Source organism: Agrilus planipennis, unplaced genomic scaffold, assembly GCF_000699045.2.
Source record: "Agrilus planipennis isolate EAB-ADULT unplaced genomic scaffold, Apla_2.0 scaffold39, whole genome shotgun sequence".
NCBI classification, from domain to species: Eukaryota; Metazoa; Arthropoda; class Insecta; order Coleoptera; family Buprestidae; genus Agrilus; species Agrilus planipennis.
Genome location: NW_020439074.1, coordinates 1,523,099 through 1,543,662, shown reverse-complemented (window position 1 = coordinate 1,543,662; position 20,564 = coordinate 1,523,099). Strand labels below are relative to the sequence as shown.

Genomic DNA, 20,564 nt, shown 5'->3' with positions numbered 1-20,564 from the left:
GGTCTAGTCAGAGACATATTAGAGGCAGAAACAGGAGTTAGGAGGGGTAGAGGTAGACCTAGATTAGATTACTGTTCGCAAATAGTTAAGGATGTGGGCTGTTCTAGTTTTAGGGAAATGCGAAGATTAGCTCAGGATAGGAAAGAGTGGAGGTACCTGTCCAACCAGTCTTAGGACTGATGACCTTATGATGATGATGATGATGATGATGGTGAAATATTGATGGTTTTAACAGCTCGTCTTTAAAAAATGTGTCCTAGAAACATTTGTTGTTATCGTATATTTTAAAATAAATGTACGAACAGATATATCTAATAACAAAAGGAAATAGAAGTCCAAATTAATGATACGTACTGTAAATGGAAATGTTCCAATTTGGGTTTTTATCGTACGCGGCAATGCATCGAACAAAGAAAACCAGCGTTATCGATATGAACCCATAAAAAAAGGGGTTACTAACTCGTATCGATAGAAGTTTGTTCGCGGAACCAGTTCATTTGTCATTTCCTTGTTATTGTACCTGATAATGTTGCGGCGAAATGTTTTGTTTCAACTAAATTCTCTTATTGTATGCAAAACTATGTAAGCGCACCTACTATCAGCCAATTACGTACTGATAAGTGGTACCAACTAATAACAGCAGGTGCTGGTTTATATTACAGCAAAATTGATAGTGTACAAACCAGGAAGTTTTCAGTTTTTCAGAAAAGATAGAAGTGTCTTTCTATTATCGGATACTAAGGCAGATACTAGTTGATAGATTGCATACCAAGGTGTCACCAAAAAATTTGTAGGTAACGTTGTGTGTTTGAACTTGACCTTATAACTAGGGTTGCCACCTTTTCAGGCTTTACATAAAGTATTTCTCGACTAAAAGGTTAAAAAAAAAAGTACTCGGCATAAAAATAAAGTATTTAATTTTTTGTTTTCAAAAACATATTTTTTGTTACACCTAGCAGCCAGTAACAAATTGCTGTCGCTCTTAAATACATTAATAGCCTCTAAACATGGCAAATAAAGATTTAAGTAAACTAAAAGTTCATTTTTAATTAGTTTTAATGAAGCTTTATTCCTGTCGTCCCGCCACTTTGCGTTCATAACAGAGAATACTCTTTCTGTAAATGCTGAAGTGGCCGGAACGGACAGCAAAAGTGACACTACTTTGAACAGATTTGGGAAATCAGGTTGTTCCGTAAATATGGCTTGCCATTTTTCTGTGCAATATTATTGATGTAAAAATACTCTGAATTTCGAATAATCGCTTACAAAATTACGATGTTTACTTAAGGCCTTAAATAAAGTATTTTTGCGTACTTATGTAAAAATACTCTGAATTTCGAATAATCGCTTACAAAATTACGTTGTTTACTTAAGGCCTTAAATAAAGTATTTTTGCGTACTTTATGTCTTGTAAAGTATAACGTACGCACAGTCGAAATAGAGTACAATACTTTATAATAAAGTACGGGTGGCAACCCCACTTATAACCCATGTGATCACTATAACAAAACGGTCAATTCTTGTAACAAATAAACCAACTTATTATATAGGCAAGTTAAGTGATCTTCGATATTCCATTTCTAAAATTGTTTACAAATGTTATTTGAGTGTTTAATTGAGATTTAGACGAACAATCTTTACTGGGTCTTGATTCTTTTCACTCGTACTACGAGGGAATACTAAGGGAACGAAGAAATGGAGATTCACAAGAATAACATCCGCGATGTTTTATAAAATTCCTTGGGGATAATGCAGGTATTACGTTCCGCCCACTGCTTATTATACAAGTACTTCGTTTCAGGGTAAAAATGTGATATGATGTGGGCGCATAGCCCATCCGTGCAAAAGTGCAAAGGTATAAACTTTCTGCAGCAATACGTACATCATTGCACTTCACACTGAATGACAAGAGGCGTAGTCATAGGTAGTTGTGTGCTGTTTCCGCATTTCTCCATTAAATAATAGTGAACGTCTCGTCTGTCTGTTCTCTTGTCTTCTCAACTACATACATACATATATACATTCATGCATAATTAAGTGTATGTTGTTTTAATGGTCGCGGTTGTCCACGACTTGCCAGAAGGTGCACAAACAACGGCGTGTAAAAGATGCATCCGTCTGCGCTACAAACGGCGGTCAATGTTCTAAAACAGTTCTAAGGTAATTGGCCGCCTGAAAACTATACGAGGTGTTTATTACACTTTACAGTAATGACGATGAGGCGGTGGAAAGCAATCAGGTATCAATGATAACAACAGCTAGAAGGGTCAACGGTAGTTTAATGGTCAATGAAGGAATATCGTGTCAAAAAGTTCTGATATTTACGTATAAGAGTACCTGTGTACATTATTACTTAAGGGTCAAAACAAAGCTCATAATAATCTTGTCTAAGAAATAAAGACTAAGTTAAAACAAAACATGATGATGCTGTTTGGAACAAGTCTCATTTCATTGTTATTTGTTTGATTGCTTTGTTGGGATTTAAATGAGAACATTTGAATATTTATCGTATCAATTGAAATTTCCGTGTTCTTATCGTCAGTATGAAGTAAATAAAAGAAGATAGAGACAAATACCATACCACACGCTTAATGATAAAATATGCACCGTCCAATAATAGAATGTAGTGTACTTCTAGAAAGACGAAAACTTTATTAATTTTGGATTCTTGTATTACTAGGTATGTCAGGCTTTAGGAGCATTTTCTTCTCAACTGTGTATTATAATTGGTTCAAAAGTTATCAAAACTGATAATTTAAGTTATTATTTAGCAGCAAAAGATCAGTACTGTATGAAAATAAATAAAAGTAAAACTGAGGAAGAAAAAGTAGGGAAAGAGCAAATATAAAGATAGGAGACGAAAAATTAGAAGAAGTAGTTGATTTTAGATATCTACTAAGTCAGGACGGAAGGAGTAGTAGGGATATAAAGCAGAGGATAGCGCAGGGTCGTGTCGCCTTTAATAAAAAGAAGTCACTTCTATGCTTGCGAACGGTTAATTTAGAAATTCGAAAAGTATTGTTAAAGGTGTATGTTTGGAGCGCGGCGTTGTACGGGAGCGAAACATGGACAGTGGGCGCGGCGGAAAAGAAAAGGTTAGAAGCGTTCGAAATGTGGTGTTATAGGCGGATGATGAGGATAACGTGGGTAGAGAAGGTTATAAATGAAGAGGCATTGGAAAGAATAGGAGAACAGAGGACTCTATGGAAGTCAATAAAAAATAGGCGAGATAGGTTGGTAGGTCACCTTCTCGGGCATGAAGGTCTAGTCAGAGACATATTAGAGGCAGAAACAGGAGTTAGGAGGGGTAGAGGTAGACCTAGATTAGATTACTGTAGCAAATAGTTCAGGATGTGGGTTGTTCTAGTTTTAGGGAAATGCGAAGATGAAGTCAGGATAGGACAGAGTGGAGGTACGTGTCCAACCAGTCTAAGGACTGACGATCTTATGACGATGATGATGATAGTAGCAAAAATGCTGTGCTGGGCAATGAGTTTCTGTTTGTGCCACGATTTTGACCTAATAGAAACAACGATAACAGTTGAATTCTAATGCAAATTGAAATATTAACTTTGGTAAATACTGATGGCAGAATGTCAACCTCTTGTCCTTCTAGCGAAACGATGCGGTGTACCATGACGGGTATGATCCTCGATAAATTTTTCGTAGGTGCAGTAATGATTTTGCGCTTCGATTTTATCATACACTAATAAATAATAGACAATTATATATTAAAAGTATCGATCTAGCGTCTGATCGGTTTTGTAAATGGTTGTGTGTGTAAAGCATGTGTATCATAATACAGAATTCAGTTAATTCGTTGGCATCGGCTAGGTGGATTGTGAAATTTTATGCAAGGTTCTGCTGGAGCATTAGTTGCGCTGTATTCTTATGTAAGTTGATTAAGTAAATGCCAATAGGGAACGGGAAAACAGTTATGTATTGCGTTAGCTGTAGCGCCTGCCTCTTTATTATTACTTCACTTGAGCCCACACCTTGCTTACTTGCTTACTTGCAGTTGTTTCTTGAACAAAGTTTGATTTTCTGTAAAATCTCGCAAGTCCTGTCGTTGCTGCTGCAGCTGCTGACTCTGTTGGGTGTTGCTTTTTGGCATTTTGCCTTTGAATCGGTTATTACACTTGCATCATCCAATGAGGAAACTTTTAACTGTTTATTCTTAAATTTGTAGACTTGGGTGTAGTAGTTAACTAACTGCTGCCGGTAGTTGCGCGATAATTGACTATTTCGGTAACAATGTCTAAATTGGGAGCAATAATAAATTGTGAACCAATTTAGTTTACAGCAAATAACGAAATATTGTACTACAAATACCTTCTAAAACAATAAATATGAAAAGCAAAGCGTTGTTGTCTGCAAAACAACGCTTTTTAAAACTCTAAGGAAAAATATTTTTGCTACTGAAATCGTAAAAATAAACTGCTGTAATTTTAAAGGTTTTCAATAAATCTTTCGCAGCATTTCGCGTTTCTTGATGCATCAAGCTATAGAATTTTAATTAAACCAAAAACAACTTACATTTTTATGTTTTTATAGCACAGTTGATATAAAATTAAAAAGAACAAAAATTGAGTTATTCAATTGTTTGAAAACTTTAAAAAAAGCATTTGTTTTTAAATTTTTTCATCAATGTTTACTGGTAGCTCTCTCTTTTTTTTTTGTTTGAAAATGACTGAAGGGGGCAGATATCGATGAAAGTACATTAAGTATCATGTTGATTTAATATAAGAGAGTTACGAAAAGAGGATACATTTTCCTGGTGCTTGCGCAAACGCGGAAAAGTTCACCTGTTCGCCGCAATCGTTTCCACTATAATAACCCACACTAATTTACTTAATGCAATCTTGGCAAGAAATGCCGTACATTGGCCAACCGATTCCTGAACGGCAACATTTCGTCGTTGTGATAGTTGTGATGCAACAAAGGAATCTGTATACGTACATACATGCATACATATACATATGTGTATAAAGAGACACACACATACATACTGTGTATAGTTGGTATATACACGTTTGTTAAGGATAAAGTTGATTGTTACTTCAATATTAAATGATTAATGTTTTATAAGAAGATTATGTAGGCATATACACAGTCTGTATGATAAAACTGCTGTACAGTTAACATCTCTTTATTTACATGCTACATAATAGAAGACTTGGATCCGATTTTGTGATATCATTATCATTAGGTCGTCAGTATTAAGACTGCTTGGACACGCACCTCCACTCTTTCCTATTCTGAGGTAATCTTTGCATTTCCCTAAAACTAGAACAATCCACATCCTCAACTATTTGCGAACAGTAATCTAATCTACGTCTACCTCTACCCTTCCTAACTCCCGTTTCTGCATCAAATGCCTGGGAAGGTCCTACCATCCTATCTCGTCTATTTCTTATTGATTTAAATACATACAAAGAGTTCTCTGTTCTCGTATTCTTTCTAATACCTCTTCATTTCTAACCTTCTTTATCCACGGTATCCTCATCATTCGCCTGTAACACCACATTTCGAACTCTTCTAACCTTTTATTTTCCGCCGCGCCCACCGTCCATGTTTCGCACCCGTACAACACCGCGCTCCAAACATATACCTTTAACAACCTTTTTCGAATTTCTAAATTAACCGTTTGCGAGCATAGAACTGATTCCTTTTTATTGAAGGCGAATCGACCCTGCGTTATCCTCTGCTTTAAACCCCTTCTGTCCCGACTTATCTGACTTTCTAGATATCTTAAAATCAACCACTTCTTCTAATTTTTCGTCTCCTATCTTTATATTCGCTCTTTCCCTACCTTTTCTTCCCTTGCATACCAGAATTTTTGTTTTACTTTTATTTATTTTCATGTAGTACTGTTTTCTCAATACCGCTTCGATTTTATTTAAAGCTATCAACAAAATAAGACTTGGATCCGATTTTGTGATATATCATTATAAAAAACAAAAGCACACAATCAAATAAAGCTCTTAATAAGCAAACAGAAATGCAACTAGAAGATTTTATTGAAAGAAGAATTTAAAATCCAAATTTGTTCTTCGAGATGTTGACTTAATATCATCTACTGATTTCGTTTTGATAAAATTAAAGTCTTTTCACGGTTTTATCATTATAATCCAGTAAATCCTTTTATTCCTCTCTGTGTATTCTGCTACTATTGCAGCACACGCCGTAATACAATACTTTACATAATATGTCTAATATTTACCGAATAGTTCAGATATAGGTATATGGATGTACAGATAAATAAGTAGTGCGCTTATTATTAAACAAGTCAACGACCCGCTGGTGTTTTCTTGTTCGTATTTATTAAATAAGTAGATACCTACTCTTTTTATTGCCTATTTTTTTCGACTTACGTGACGTGACAAACTTTCTTCACGGATGTCGGAATAGGCTTGGCTTGCAACTTGCTTGTTGTTCGCCTGGTTCTTGCCTAATTTGATTGCAAGTTACTGAGCACTTTGCTAAACTGTGTACAGGTGACGTCAACTTGGACTCCTGCTCTTGCAAAATAAAAAAATAATACTCTCGAATTGCTACATTGACGTTTGTGCGTTTCCTTGCCCACTTTTTACGTAACCCTTCAAGACCTACCTAATAATCGGTTTAAGTCGTTCGTTATATAGAAGAATTATTGCCAAATGGACGGCTCTCAGTGTAAATTTCGTCCTGATGGCTTTATTGTGTGGAATATATTTGGTAAAGGTCTAGATGATGGCCCCCACCCCCGAAGGGAGGAGGTCTTTCCCACCACTGTACCATAAAAAGTTCGTGTCGGTCTCGCCCCCATTAAAAGTTATGGGGGTTCAAAGTTAACAAATATGCCAATTTTTATACATTTCTAGGCATGTAAATATTTATATAGTCATTCTTAAACAATATTCAGAGGTAAAACTAATGAAAAATACATAAAAATATTGAGAAAGTTATATAAAACATTATTTAAATATCTTTATCAATAAGGTAGGTAAGGTTAGGTTAGGTTATCGGGTTTTGTTCAAGTGACCACCCTCTTTCGATCCCCCACCTCCACCCGCTTGAAAATATTTTTTTTTATTGTATTATAGTGTATGAAAATAATCAATTTTCAACCCCCATAATTTTTTATGGGGGTGAGACCGGCGCAAACTTTTTATGGGGTTTTACTCAGGTGACCACCCTCTTTCGATACCCCTAACCCCACCCCGTTCTTATCTTCGGGCCATCATCTAGACCTTTACCATATATTTTTTCAACAACATCTACCTCATAATATCTCCGATTTGTCTTAAAATTGTCCTAAAAGCTAGCCGAACATTGAAGACTTCAAATGACTTGCAATCTAAAATTCTTCTTTTAAATAACTACTACAAAAAATTGTGAGTAATAAATTACTCTTTACGGAACGATCTCTTTTCGTGATCATTTTTTAATAATATATTATAGACGCGATTTAATGTTAATTATGTACATTTCGGACATCTGTCGTGATGAACGGGATTCGTAATTGTGGTTCTGCTTGGTTATACAAATTGAATGCAAAATCCCAAAAGCGCTTTAAGATCCGATCAAATCAAAACAGAAATGATTTATTGTAACAGGTTCTGGTTATAGAGAGAATTGCACAAGAATGAAGAGTTAGAAACTAGGTACAGTTACTGCGGCACGGCACAACTGTAATAACAGTATCGTGAACTAGGTACACCTTAGAAGTTACATGAGTGAACCTACTACATTTGTTGTTAAGGGAACATGCACAAAACATTAATACGGTCTTTTAAAAATTGTATCTCATTAATTATCATTAAATAATATCAATGCATAAAGTCTTCGTATGACTGTGAGTCCTTAGTTTTAAGTGAACCTAGGCTCTGGTTTGAAATTTCGAGGCTACCCGTAGGAAAAATTTCCATTCTATTTCCATTAAAAAATGCCATTTAATTACCACTGATAATAATTAATGGTAATAAATGGAGAATTGCCAATGGGACGAATGGAATTTCCACTAGAATTCTTGAACTTAATGGGACTTCCATTGCTGAACGCGATGGGATTTCCCTTACGTTCCATAGGAACTTCCATTCCTGAACCCAATGGAAATCCTATTGTCAATTCTTTATTTTTTACTTTTAATTATTGCTAGGAGTAATTAAATGAAATTCTTTTTAATCAAGACGAAATATGAGGAAAATATTAATTACATGACAATTATTATTCCAAATAATGTCTTGTTTATTAATTTTACGACTTGCTGTGACAATCAGCACGTTTCTTTCCATTTTTTTAATAAATTTAGTCATCTCAAACCAGATGTTCTCCATTTTTAGGTACCCAATTGTTTTTCCATTTAATGGTTTTAAATAGAATTTATAAATTTTGCATTGGTTCCCATTGAAAATCAATGGAAATTTTCCCCATGTAAATATTAATGGAATTATTGTAAATGTAAACAATTATTTTTCCATTTATGCCAAATGGTTTTGAATGGAATTTACAAATTTTCCATTGATTCCCATTGAAGTTCAATGGAAATTTTTCCTACGGGTAGTTATTTTCTATCGGTCTAACAAAAATAGAGAGAGAATGGACGTATCTTCTTTCTTGTTTCCCCTTGGAACTGTAGTCATTTGCTGCGTTTTGAACACGCCCTTGTTAAAGTTAGGAAATGCTTCATGAGTAATATAGACAAAGCGAAAAGAGGTAATCGAATAATAAGCGGTGCAGGGGTTGGTGGTACGCAAATGATGAAGATCGGCTTTAAAACCGCCTGGTTAGAGAACTTATTTTGAAGTCTCTTTTTGTTACACATCAATTGGTGTAATGTTATTCCTTTTTCTTTATTAGTGTCCGCTGCAATTCGTATCTGGCATCTCTTTTCTATGTTTACGATATCCTTTACAACGTCTGCAGTGAGTAAAAGTAGACGTTCTGTCAACAACCGCTCTAGTTTAGTTAGTAAGTTGAAAGAAGAAAGTTTTATCGCGGACTATGTCAATTTCAAACGTTCCAAGTATATTTTTCTCGCCTTTACTTTTTATGGTTGATGGATAGTACCTACCTAAGCGTTTTCGTTTTGAAGATTTCTGAATACTGAATTTTCCGAAGCTTCAAAGCGTTTATTCGTTCGTGAATTAAATAGATGCGGAATGAGATGCGGTTGAAAAATTGCACAATGCGCTTCCTGGCGTTTCACAGTACAGTGAACCCGTGCCGGCGTAAGGTTCCCCCATCACGTCACGCTGTCGGGCTTAACACGGAGAAAGCAGAGAAAGGAAAGCCCATTTCACTGTTGCGTTTTGTTTCTGAAAGCTTTTTCGCAACTATCGACTGCCGATGCTATTATGCGATTAAGTAAAAGGCAAACGGTGTCATCGACTTTGTGCAGCGGGTTATTGACAGATAATCTACTTAGTTGGTAAGAAATCGATTGTTTATTGCCGTACGTACATAGTCCACACTGTATAACATAAATTTTAGTGCGCGTAATAGCAATAAACAAAAATTTATTTAGCTACCAGTGCTTTTGTGCTAAATGTTTTACATATTTTGTTTTCAGTTCATTATACGTACAAGTGCAGTAGTTATGTTTAAATGCATTGGGAAATAATATATAATATTTATCACTATGATTATTATAATTGAGTCGTTTCGCAATTTGTTGAAATTTTATTATTTAAAAATAGCGTTAACTATTTCTATTGTTTGTAAGATCACAAAATCGTAAAAATTTTCGATGGTTTTTATAAGAGACGGTATAAGAAGAAACAATAATGAAATATAATAAATATATGTATATATATTTTAGGCCCAATGAAGGTTTAAAATTTGTGTTTTGTAAAAAGCAGTTAAATATTTTTTTAATTATTTATAGGTTTTACTTCTTTTAAGAATAAATGCATTTTTAAGTGTTCAACTAACTTCATTTTCTTAAATTAATCAAGATTTTAATCAATTTATTTAAATCATCTCAATCCTTCTATAACACCTTGAGGTCAAATAGCATGATAGTTACGTCTCGAATTTTGCTATGTGGTCGTCCATGGGAATCAAACAAAACTTAAAATTTTACTTGTTTGTCAATTTCTGCATTACGCTTTTCGGGAAAAAATGATGAAGGTTTTTTGTGTCCTGTTTTTTTTTTAAAACCAAGTTATTACCTAACAATTTACGTACGGAAAAAGCAATATGGAAATGAGTAGCAGATCGCGTAATAATTGTTATGAAATAAGTATGGTTGTTGTAAAACGCGGCCTCTGTCTGAATATTGGTTAATACTTCATATAGGTATTACGATTACAATAATATATTATAACTTGTTAAAGCGGTTGCAAAACGTTATTTCTGAAACATTTTACATGTATACATACATAAATGCATATTTCACATGAGGTATTTCTTTACGGTGTCGTCATTTGGCGGTAAGTTGATGATGTATTACTCCATAGAACGTGAATGAAACGAAATGTCCGTCCAGATTATTACAAAGTTGCAATTTTTTTTTATATCGAGTAGATGCTTAGCTGTTATGCTTTTAATAATGTATATATTCCTTCTTGTTATGCCAATCATCACACTAATGTACAACAAAAGTAATTGTTTTAATTTTATATTTTTATCGAATTCCAATTATGCCAAGGATCTGGACCATGAAGTTTCTGAAACTTGTGCCGAAATCTTGGAAATTCTATCAAAAAAAAAGAAAGATTATAGTTATTTTTCCGACGAAAATGTACATACATAAACTGTTTTAAATGTGCACAATATGCAATAACAACTTACCTACCAATTCGCTTGATTTATGCTAGGTTTTACCCGTATCGTCGCTCCCCTTGATGTTTTAAATACTTGTCAAAGATCATCGACGACTACATAAAACTAATTGTTTTTATCCCTAGGGACTGATACATTTTTCCAGATATAGGGTACCCTATGTCCTTTCAGATGTACCCCTGACAATGTGTGTACAAAATTGAGTAGAATTGGAAGCAAATAAACAAACACATTCCGATTTATAATATTGGTATTTGTTGATAGTGCGTTTTTGAAATCAAGAACCTCCTTTGTAAAAAAATGCAACAAAGAATGATGTGTAGTGTAAATTTGTACCTGTCCTAGACCAAAGCCAAAATAGCGAGGTCATTGGATGAAAATTGCGCATATAATTGGTCAAAAAGAACCCATTTATTACGCGAATTTCATAGCGCTGGCAACGTAATGAGATACCTGTGATGTAGATCGAACAACAGGTTTAGCAACTAGTTCCTACATGAGTGTGATTGTCCGTAGTAAAGAACGCCTTGCACTCAAGGCAGTGGGTTCTGTCTTCTTCGGCTGATCCAAATGCACCTGTCATTAAAAAGTTTGTCAAAAATAGTCGAATTTCGTTTTTTTTAGAGAAAATAAACAGGTACATACAATTGAAATCCAAGGACTTGACATTTCCCTGCTTATGGATAGATCTAAATCTAAAGAACAAGAGGACTTTACAAAGAAATTACAAAAAAATTCCCGATTCTGAAACAAATAGAAGTTTTTTAATATTCGTCGATTTAACAAAATTAACTTCTAAGACTGATAACGACAAAAACTATTTAATTACATTAATTATTAAAGAACTTAAAAACACTATTAAATTATTACTAAACTTAGGTTATGAATTATTCTATTTATTTACACTACTGTTGATACATCACTATTCACTGCGCTATTTATTTCACTGCTATCAATTTATTTATCTCAGCGATCGTCTCTTCTTTTAAATACTCTTGTTTACTTTCGGGAACCTTCTGGAAACATCCGGATAGTTTATTTTTTCTTTGAACTGTTTAACTGCTATTCTCTTTTGCGATGCCGCTAAAAAATGCATTCCAGAACATTTTTCCACTAATAGACTGGGAAAACGAACATTTAAATCCCAATTTAATTTTTATGTAAGATTTGATATTAATGTAGAACAATTTTCATAACGCAGGTGCATTCAGGTAACTTCTTTTTGCACGTCAACCAAAATTATACAATACAAAGGTCGTTTGCATGGTCCCAGAGCGAGAATCGAGCACCTTATGTTGCTAACAACAGCAGCGGACCATAAAAACTTCTGCGCTATCCTTGCATATGTATAATGCGAATGTATTTATGCAAAATGTGTACTGATTAACTAAAATTTATTATTGAAAAGATGCCAGCTGTTAATACAAATGTCTTATAATAATTGTTTTGCAAAAGTTTTTTATCATCATATGCTATTCGAACTCGTTCCTACGTATTTCCTGAATAAGCTGTTATTTTAATCTAAATTTAGAAGAAAGAACAGTGGATAAAAAATTTCTCCATTTCGACACAAGCAACATTTGTTTGAGTTGGAGTTGGAGGACTGTTTATGGTGGAGGTAATAGTCAATTTTGATTAACATAAGGAATTGTTATTTTGATTCTTTATCTATTCAGGCTTAAACCTGTTCTTCATCGATGATGTCCATTCAGGACGCAAATTATAGCTCCTTCTCTTCCTTGGGACGACTTATCTCTAGCCTTTTTTATCATTTTGTCTTGTTCCCTTCTATTTAAGTGTTTATTTCATTTTCTTTTCGTGTTGTGTGTCCCTTATGTAATATTTTCCACTTTACTAAGTGTCCTTATATTTTTATTGTCGTACAGGGTTTTCCCAGTGATTCTGCGAAGTATTATCACTTAAGATATTTCTAATATTTTTTTTGCTTTAGATATGTCAGGTCTAGTCTCAGCCATGGGTCTTATGGTGCTTTTATTGTATATTCTTGTCTTTGTGTTTATGTTTAGGTGTTTATTCCTCTATATGGTGGCGTTCAAGCAGCCTGCGATTTTGCTAGCTTTTATAACTTATGTTGCAATAGATACTTCATTTTCGATATCCCCGAAACTTGATATTTCGACTCCTAACTATACTTGAATGGCATTAATAGATCTATAACATTCTGGTTCATTTATAGCTTACATCGAAGTGGTTCGCTGTCATGTATTTAGTTTTTTGAGGACTATGATCGTGTTGAATTACTTTGCTATATCCCTACTGCTACATGTTTTTTTGTAGGTCGGTCTCATTTTCCGGAAGGAAGGGTGCATCATCGGCTTAACAGAGGATTGTAACTTCTCGGTAGCTCATTCTGTAACCTCGTTTTGATAATTTTTATTACTTCATTCATCCTAATGTTTAATAGCAGTGGTGTACTCAATGAGTCTCCTTATGAAATCCGTATGTTTACAGGTATTTCCTTTTTGTTTTCCCCAATTGTCTTGCTTCTTTATGTTTTAATTAAAGACATACTTAAATTTTCAATACATAAAACAAACATCTAACAGAAACAATTTTGGCGCGATTGATCGTACACTTCGTTTTATTGCGAGATCACGCATTGCTTCAATATAAGGTACACGATACAAACGTGTGTACTAGCTGTCATAAATTGTAACGCAACAACGTAAAAATAATGTTCGTATCTTTCGTAAAAGTTAAATAAAAACTAGTGTGATAGCGGCGCTTGTTTGCTTAATCACTTAGCGAACGCTTCGCAATACTTAGGAAACCACGAAGCGAAATCATGAAAAAGTTCATCGTTGGATAGATATGTCGCAATCGCATATACTGTAAAATCTATCAAATCACTTATTTATATTCGGCTAATGATTAATGTAAGAATGTAATGGCTTCAAATTGAGCAATGCTGCCGAAATGATCGAATAACTTAAGTCACACAAAAATCAAGCGGTAACTTATGTCGTTTGTGTTGTCTTTTCCTACTTATAACCTTAAGATTTTATGATTATAAGCATATCGTCCTTAAAGAAACTGGACAGCACAACTTATTGTTGAACTTAATAAGTATTACGTAAACTTTCTTCATTACAAAAATATCCGGCAACAATGACTGGGGATATTTACAATAGAAATACTTCAAACAATAAATTCCTGCGGTTCGGAATGTGCTCATGGATAGCGCTTCATGCCAATGTTTGTTTTAATTTTTCTGTTGCCATTGCTCAATTTTGTACACAGTAAATTTCTTAGGTATTAGGCCTGTGTTTGTAAGCATCTCCAGGTGTTAGTAAAGCAATGAGGATTGTTCCGGAAAATTTTTGTTTTGTTTGTAATAAAATCCGCGTTTGTGGCTTTCTGGGTGAGCGTGATTATAATATGTTCTGATAAATATCTTACAAAACTATTCACATCGGTTTACTTATCTAGGTAAGTCAAATATTGCCCAACAGCGCATTTTATTGCGAAAAGTTTGATTTGATTTCGTAGGACAGTAATAAAGTTAACTGAATAGGTTTGTTTATGTTTATTAACACCGTTCTTAATTATTATTATCTATAGAAGATAATGAAGTTCTGCGAAAAATTATCCTTGTAATAAAACTAAACAAAACAAAACCGAAGTAGCTTCAATTCAGCATGTAAAATTTCCTGATTCTTTTGTTTTGTCAATAAGATTTTATTAGGGTGTATTATTATTGGTAAAAAACCTTGTTACTTTTAAATTTATGAAAAAGAGCAGTTGTTTTTCTAGTGTTTACAAAGTTTCTTTTGTTTGTTTCAGAACGGAATTAAAATTAGAATCGTTAGAAGATGCAGTAGTATTAGAAGAACCCGAAAGTGATTTATTACATGACAAAAGGGGATGCCCAGCTTACGTTAGTCCTGAAATCCTGAAAGCTGGAGCACACTACTCCGGGAAAGCAGCCGATATGTGGTCCTTGGGAGTTATTCTGTATACCATGTTAGTTGGAAGGTAAGTTTACAAAATTTTCATTTTTCATTTTACGTAAATTCAAAAAAAGCTTTGTGAACAATTATAATGCATTGTTCCTTATTTACGTCAACTTTTATTAAGTTTCGTCTATTTGCCTGGACGAACTTTCCAGGACTTCTTCTTCTAGAAATCTTTAGAAGATCCTTAATAAATGCCCGAAAATCACCACTTAATTATTGATGATCACAAAAAGCTTCATTTAGTTTGTATAGAGAACAATTGTTCATGAGGTTTTGCTTGTGCTTTCATGGATTGATGATGTACGTAAGTTTACAAATTTACAGACTTATATTCTCTTCTTCGCTTTTACTATTGAAGTGTTAAAAAATTCGTTCAACAACTAATAGCTGTCGTTAGACGAAGGCGATTTTCAGTTTATCTACATTACTGATTTTGTTTGCAGCAGATATTTTTGTATGCACCAAAGAAAGCTTTCGTTATTCATCTAGAATTTACACAAGTAACTTTCTAAATTCAGTCCCGTTATCATTCATTGACAGTTTCTTATTCAAGACTTATTTAGACACTCGTTTTGATCATTATCGAAAAAGAATGATGAAGTTACCCAAACACCTGCTCTGATTGTAATTTTGACATATCAAAAGGACGCTACGTCGATTAACCCTTGAATTTCTGCACCTGCTCTGAACATGCAGGTAAAAAAAGGGAAAAACGAAAGAGATTTCTGGGTTAGAAGCTATACGATGCATGCATGTGTACTTGTATACACATTGTTGCATGCAGTAAAAGGTGCAGTCTGAACCGCGGGCTAAAAACAGATTTCACCTGCTCAGGCTTCAGCAGCACCCTTGTGCTCGTACATTTAGTCCAAGATGGACATAATGATGAAGATTATTTTATATGCATGCACCTGTTCCATAACTCGGAGTGCTGCAGTTCGGTAGCTTAATATCATCACGTATACAGTGAGTTTTGGTTAACTAAAAACTGACCAAAATGACTAACAAAATATGGCAAAGTATTGAACCCGAAAAAAACTTCCCCCTGATGTTAATCGCGTTGCCATTTCATTCATATTTACCCGAGATAAAAATGTTTAGTCTCTCAGAGTTTCTGAAAGCGAGACTCGAGTCTCCGTCTCTCATCGAGTCTCTCTGGTGTCGCTGAGAGAGACTGTCAAAAAAACTGTTTAGCGTCTCTGAACGAGTCGCTCATAGAGAGATCCTTATTTCGTATCCAGTCTCTGAACGAGACATTCAAATCTCTGAACGAGAGACTCGAGTCTCTCAATTTTTCAGTTTTATTCATTCAGTCTTTCTGTGAGAGACTCGAATCTCTAAATTAACAATTTTATCGTTCGAGTCTCTCATACAGAGACTGTGAGAGATCCATAAAAACACCTAGGCAATAACTGAGAGACGTTGAAAGACTCTGAAAGACTGTGAGAGACTGGAGAGAGACTGAAAATTTTTGTCTAGGGTAAACAATTATAAAAACTAGGAAAGAGGACGTTATATATGGAGACCTAATCGTGAAGTAACATACAAAACCAATCACATAAAATTTCGTTGATGTATGCGAAACAACGCTATAACCGGAGTCGTTAATAGTGGCTTCACTGTAGTTTGAATATTTAGTCTTTAATCAAATTTGTTTTGTAATGAAAAGTTCATTTTAACTAGATCATATACAGGTTACGTAAGACGATCAGGATAATATATAATCGTTGATGACTTTGTGTTAATTTTTAGTGTTAATTTAACAGTAAACGTATATAATAATGAAAACAAAATGAATTACTAGGTAATAGTTACTTGGTAGCAATTTACATAATCTCATATATATTTTTTAATCATAACTTATAACTTTTTTTTCGTATAGTTTATTCATTTTTTTTGCTTACTACACGAAATCAAATTTACTGTTTCGCCAAGAGAGGTAGCGTTTTTTTATAATGTAAATTAGAAATTTTGGTAGCGCTTTTGCATAATTAATGACTATAAATCCAATCGGCTATTAAGTAATAAATTTAAGTGTATTATCCAATTTGGCGCTATAGAAAACTGTAGTAGAACGAGAAAGCTCATTCTCTACTACACTATACGTCTGTTTAAGGCTGTATGGTAGTTTCAATCATCATGGTCTACCTTGAATTATAGGAGTAATGACATTTGTAACAAATTCAGCAGGTGTTCTTTACATCCATTGTTGTTTTCTGTTTTCTTGAAAAGGACAATACAATGACTAGTAGGTATAGTCATCAGGGTGCAATACCTAATAAGTGTGCCGTCATCTTTTCCCAATTATCGTCAATAGTCCACGTGACACCGGTCTTTTAGCAACAGCTTGTCATTGCTTTTACATTTTTTTCCAATGCAGAATGCCTTACCTATTTCACTTATTCGACCATGAATGGTGTAGAATTTACGAAGTTTTTAAAGAATGATTTTGTATGTATTTCATTTATTAGACCATGATAATGATGGTTAATGATTCCAATTCACAAAGACATCATCGCACTTGAAGAACACACCCGTAACGTAACATGGTCATACCAAAGGCAGTTATATTTATGAAGGGTCGTCTTTCAGTACCAAATGTTTTTTTGTTTATTGGCTACAGATTCGTTTATAAAAAGCCGGATCTTTTTATATCCACTGATCAGTGTTTCGATTTGGTTCTTTTTGCAATTAATCAGCGAATGTTGTAGAATAGAAGTTTTTAAAGAATGATTTTGTATGTGCGTATGATGTAAATCATAAATTAACATTTCGGCAGTTAGTATTTTTCAATTTTTGGCATCCAAGATCGAAACTTCTTTGTCCATTTCTCAGGCTATCATGCGTAACGGATTCCCCACATGTCGTCTTCAGTTGTACAGGTGGTTATCCATTCTGGCGAGCAGTTGGCCACGAAGGGGATGGTTCCTTTAGGTACCTACGACTTCCATATGTCGTTCTTTGAGATTAAAAACATCAAAATTACCGTACACTAGAAAGTGCTTCACTTATTTTCTGTGCATACATATATTATGCGTCTTGATGTTTGGGTCTTTTTCCGTATTTTGTTTGGATTTTTGCTCTTCATGCTCGAAAGCTTTTCTTCATGGTTTTTAATGTGTTGTAGACCTCGACGAGCGTGACATTAGCAGCGATCTCGTTCTACCAATAATAATTGGTCCATTGTACCTATCTGCTCTGCAAGTGCTTCGAATAAGTAGTAGTAGGTATGACTTGACCTGTTTTTGTTGTTAGATTTCATCGGATGAGGTTATCTGCCTCTGAACTATTTCAAACGCACAGGCATTGATGTCGTTCCATCCACGTGTCGTAATATTTACGCAGGTGTACGATAGATAGAAAATGAAACATTGCACATCAATTTCACATTATTTCTGTACGCACAGTTTCCACAAACGGAGCTTTGAGCTTTATGTTATTTTTAGAGGTTTGTATAGTATTTAGTAGTTTTTTCTTAAAAAGGACACTGAATGTAGTGTTTAAATACTTTATAAGGTGCTAAGGAATAACATTTTGATTTCTGCATCAAAGTTTGCAGCATTTTCAATAGATTGCATCAAAGTTTGCAGCATTTTCAATAGATTGCATCATTGTTTGCAGCATTTTCAATAGATTGCATCATTGTTTGCAGCATTTTCAATAGATTGCATCAAAGTTTGCAGGTTTTTCAATATATTGCTATTATTTTGTGGATTGATTCGTGCAGACTACATATATGTCGATGACGTTCTCGCAGTCTGTTAATAATTTTACAGTATCTTGAGTATATTAGGTAGTAAATAGGGATGCCACCTTTTCAGGCTTTACATAAAGTATTTCTCGACTAAAAGGTTAAAAAAAAAGTACTCAGCATAAAAATAAAGTATTTTATTTTTGTTTTTAAAAACATATTTTTTGTTACACCTAGCAGCCAGTAACAAATTGCTGTCGCTAATAGCCTCTAAACATCGCAAACAAAGATTTAAGTAAACTAAAAGTTCATTTTTAATTAGTTTCAATGAAGCTTTATTCCTCTCGTCCCGCCACTTTGTGTTCATAACAGAGAATACTCTTTCTGTAAATGCTGAAGTGGCCGGAACGGACAGCAAAAGTGACACTACTTTGAACAGATTTGGGAAACCAGGTTGTAACGTAAATATGGCTTGCTATTTTTTCTGTGCAATATTATTGATGTAAAAATACTATGAATTTCGAATAATCGCTTACAAAATTACGTTGTTTACTTAAGGCCTTAAATAAAGTATTTTTGCGTACTTTACGTGTCTTGTAAAATATAACGTACGCAGTCGAAATAGAGTACAGTACTTTATAATAAAGTACGGGTGGCAACCCTAGTAGTAAATAAAATGGTTTGCGTCTGAAAACTTAAAAATATTTTTCTGTTGTTTCAGATATCCTTTCAACGATTCCGAACATGCGTCGTTATTTGCGAAAATTTCGCGAGGTCATTTTTTAATACCGGAGTGTCTGTCGCCGAAAGCTCGGTGTTTGATTCGGTCGTTATTGCGAAGGGAACCGTCAGAACGGATTTCGTCGGAGGATATTTTGTTTCACCCGTGGATGGTGCGAGAAGACAGGGATTGGCAGTCGAGAGCCTGTGATCAGCTAGTGCCAGAGATTAGTTTATACGACGAGGACGAAGACTAAAAGCCGAAACTAATTATGTATGTTAACTAATCAACAACTACTACTACTACTACTAATTATTATTATTATTATTATTATTGTAATTGTGCAAAGTTGAAAACGTGCTGTGTATTTAACTAGATTTTTATTGCATATTTGGGCCATTTGTTAAGTTTCTTATTTGGTACGTGTCTCTTTTTTTGTACGGTTCTTCCCTCCGTCTTGGTGGCAGATTGTCATGTTTTTTTTTTATTATTTGTTAAAATATTACAAGATACAAGACTGATTTCTGTGTTAAAAAAACAATAACACAGCTTAGAATTGTATTTTTATCGTTAAATGTTCCAAACTTTTAACTACATGTTAAATTTCTACCTATTTTCGTACAAACAAAATTTGTTACCATTCTCGATAATGATTGAATCGAGTTGGCTTTGGTAACCTGCGGCACGCAGGCGGATACAAGGGGTTGCAGCGGAGGGGACGGCGCCTAGAAAAGCGTCCCCTAGGGGAGAGGTGAGGTCTAGAAACCAAAAGAATGAAGTCAGTTTTTGAAATTATTCCATAAAATACATATTAATATCCTTAATTCAACAATCAGGATCCCCTGTCGGAGGCATGATAGGGGGGTACAAAAGGGGGAAGAGGNGTTTGCAGCATTTTCAATAGATTGCATCAAAGTTTGCAGCATTTTCAATAGATTGCATCATTGTTTGCAGCATTTTCAATAGATTGCATCATTGTTTGCAGCATTTTCAATAGATTGCATCAAAGTTTGCAGGTTTTTCAATATATTGCTATTATTTTGTGGATTGATTCGTGCAGACTACATATATGTCGATGACGTTCTCGCAGTCTGTTAATAATTTTACAGTATCTTGAGTATATTAGGTAGTAAATAGGGATGCCACCTTTTCAGGCTTTACATAAAGTATTTCTCGACTAAAAGGTTAAAAAAAAAGTACTCAGCATAAAAATAAAGTATTTTATTTTTGTTTTTAAAAACATATTTTTTGTTACACCTAGCAGCCAGTAACAAATTGCTGTCGCTCTTAAATATATTAATAGCCTCTGGACATGACAAACAAAGATTTAAGTAAACTAAAAGTTCATTTTTGATTGGTTTTAATGAAACTTATTTATTCTTAAAGTCCCACCACTTTGCGTTCATAA

The 20,564-nt window shown here is 34.3% G+C and overlaps 1 protein-coding gene across 1 annotated transcript in view; it reads left to right on the top strand.

The window, feature by feature from the left end:
- Positions 1–20,023, top strand: part of LOC108745059 (tribbles homolog 2-like) — a gene marked incomplete at its 5' end in the record, with an annotated part of 58,233 nt that extends 38,210 nt beyond the window's left edge. The window contains 2 exons of the mRNA XM_025977191.1: positions 14,572–14,763; positions 19,157–20,023. Of these exons, the coding sequence (XP_025832976.1) occupies positions 14,572–14,763; positions 19,157–19,412 (448 nt within the window). The remainder of the gene's footprint in view (positions 1–14,571; positions 14,764–19,156) is intronic.
- Positions 20,024–20,564: the final 541 nt, after the last annotated feature.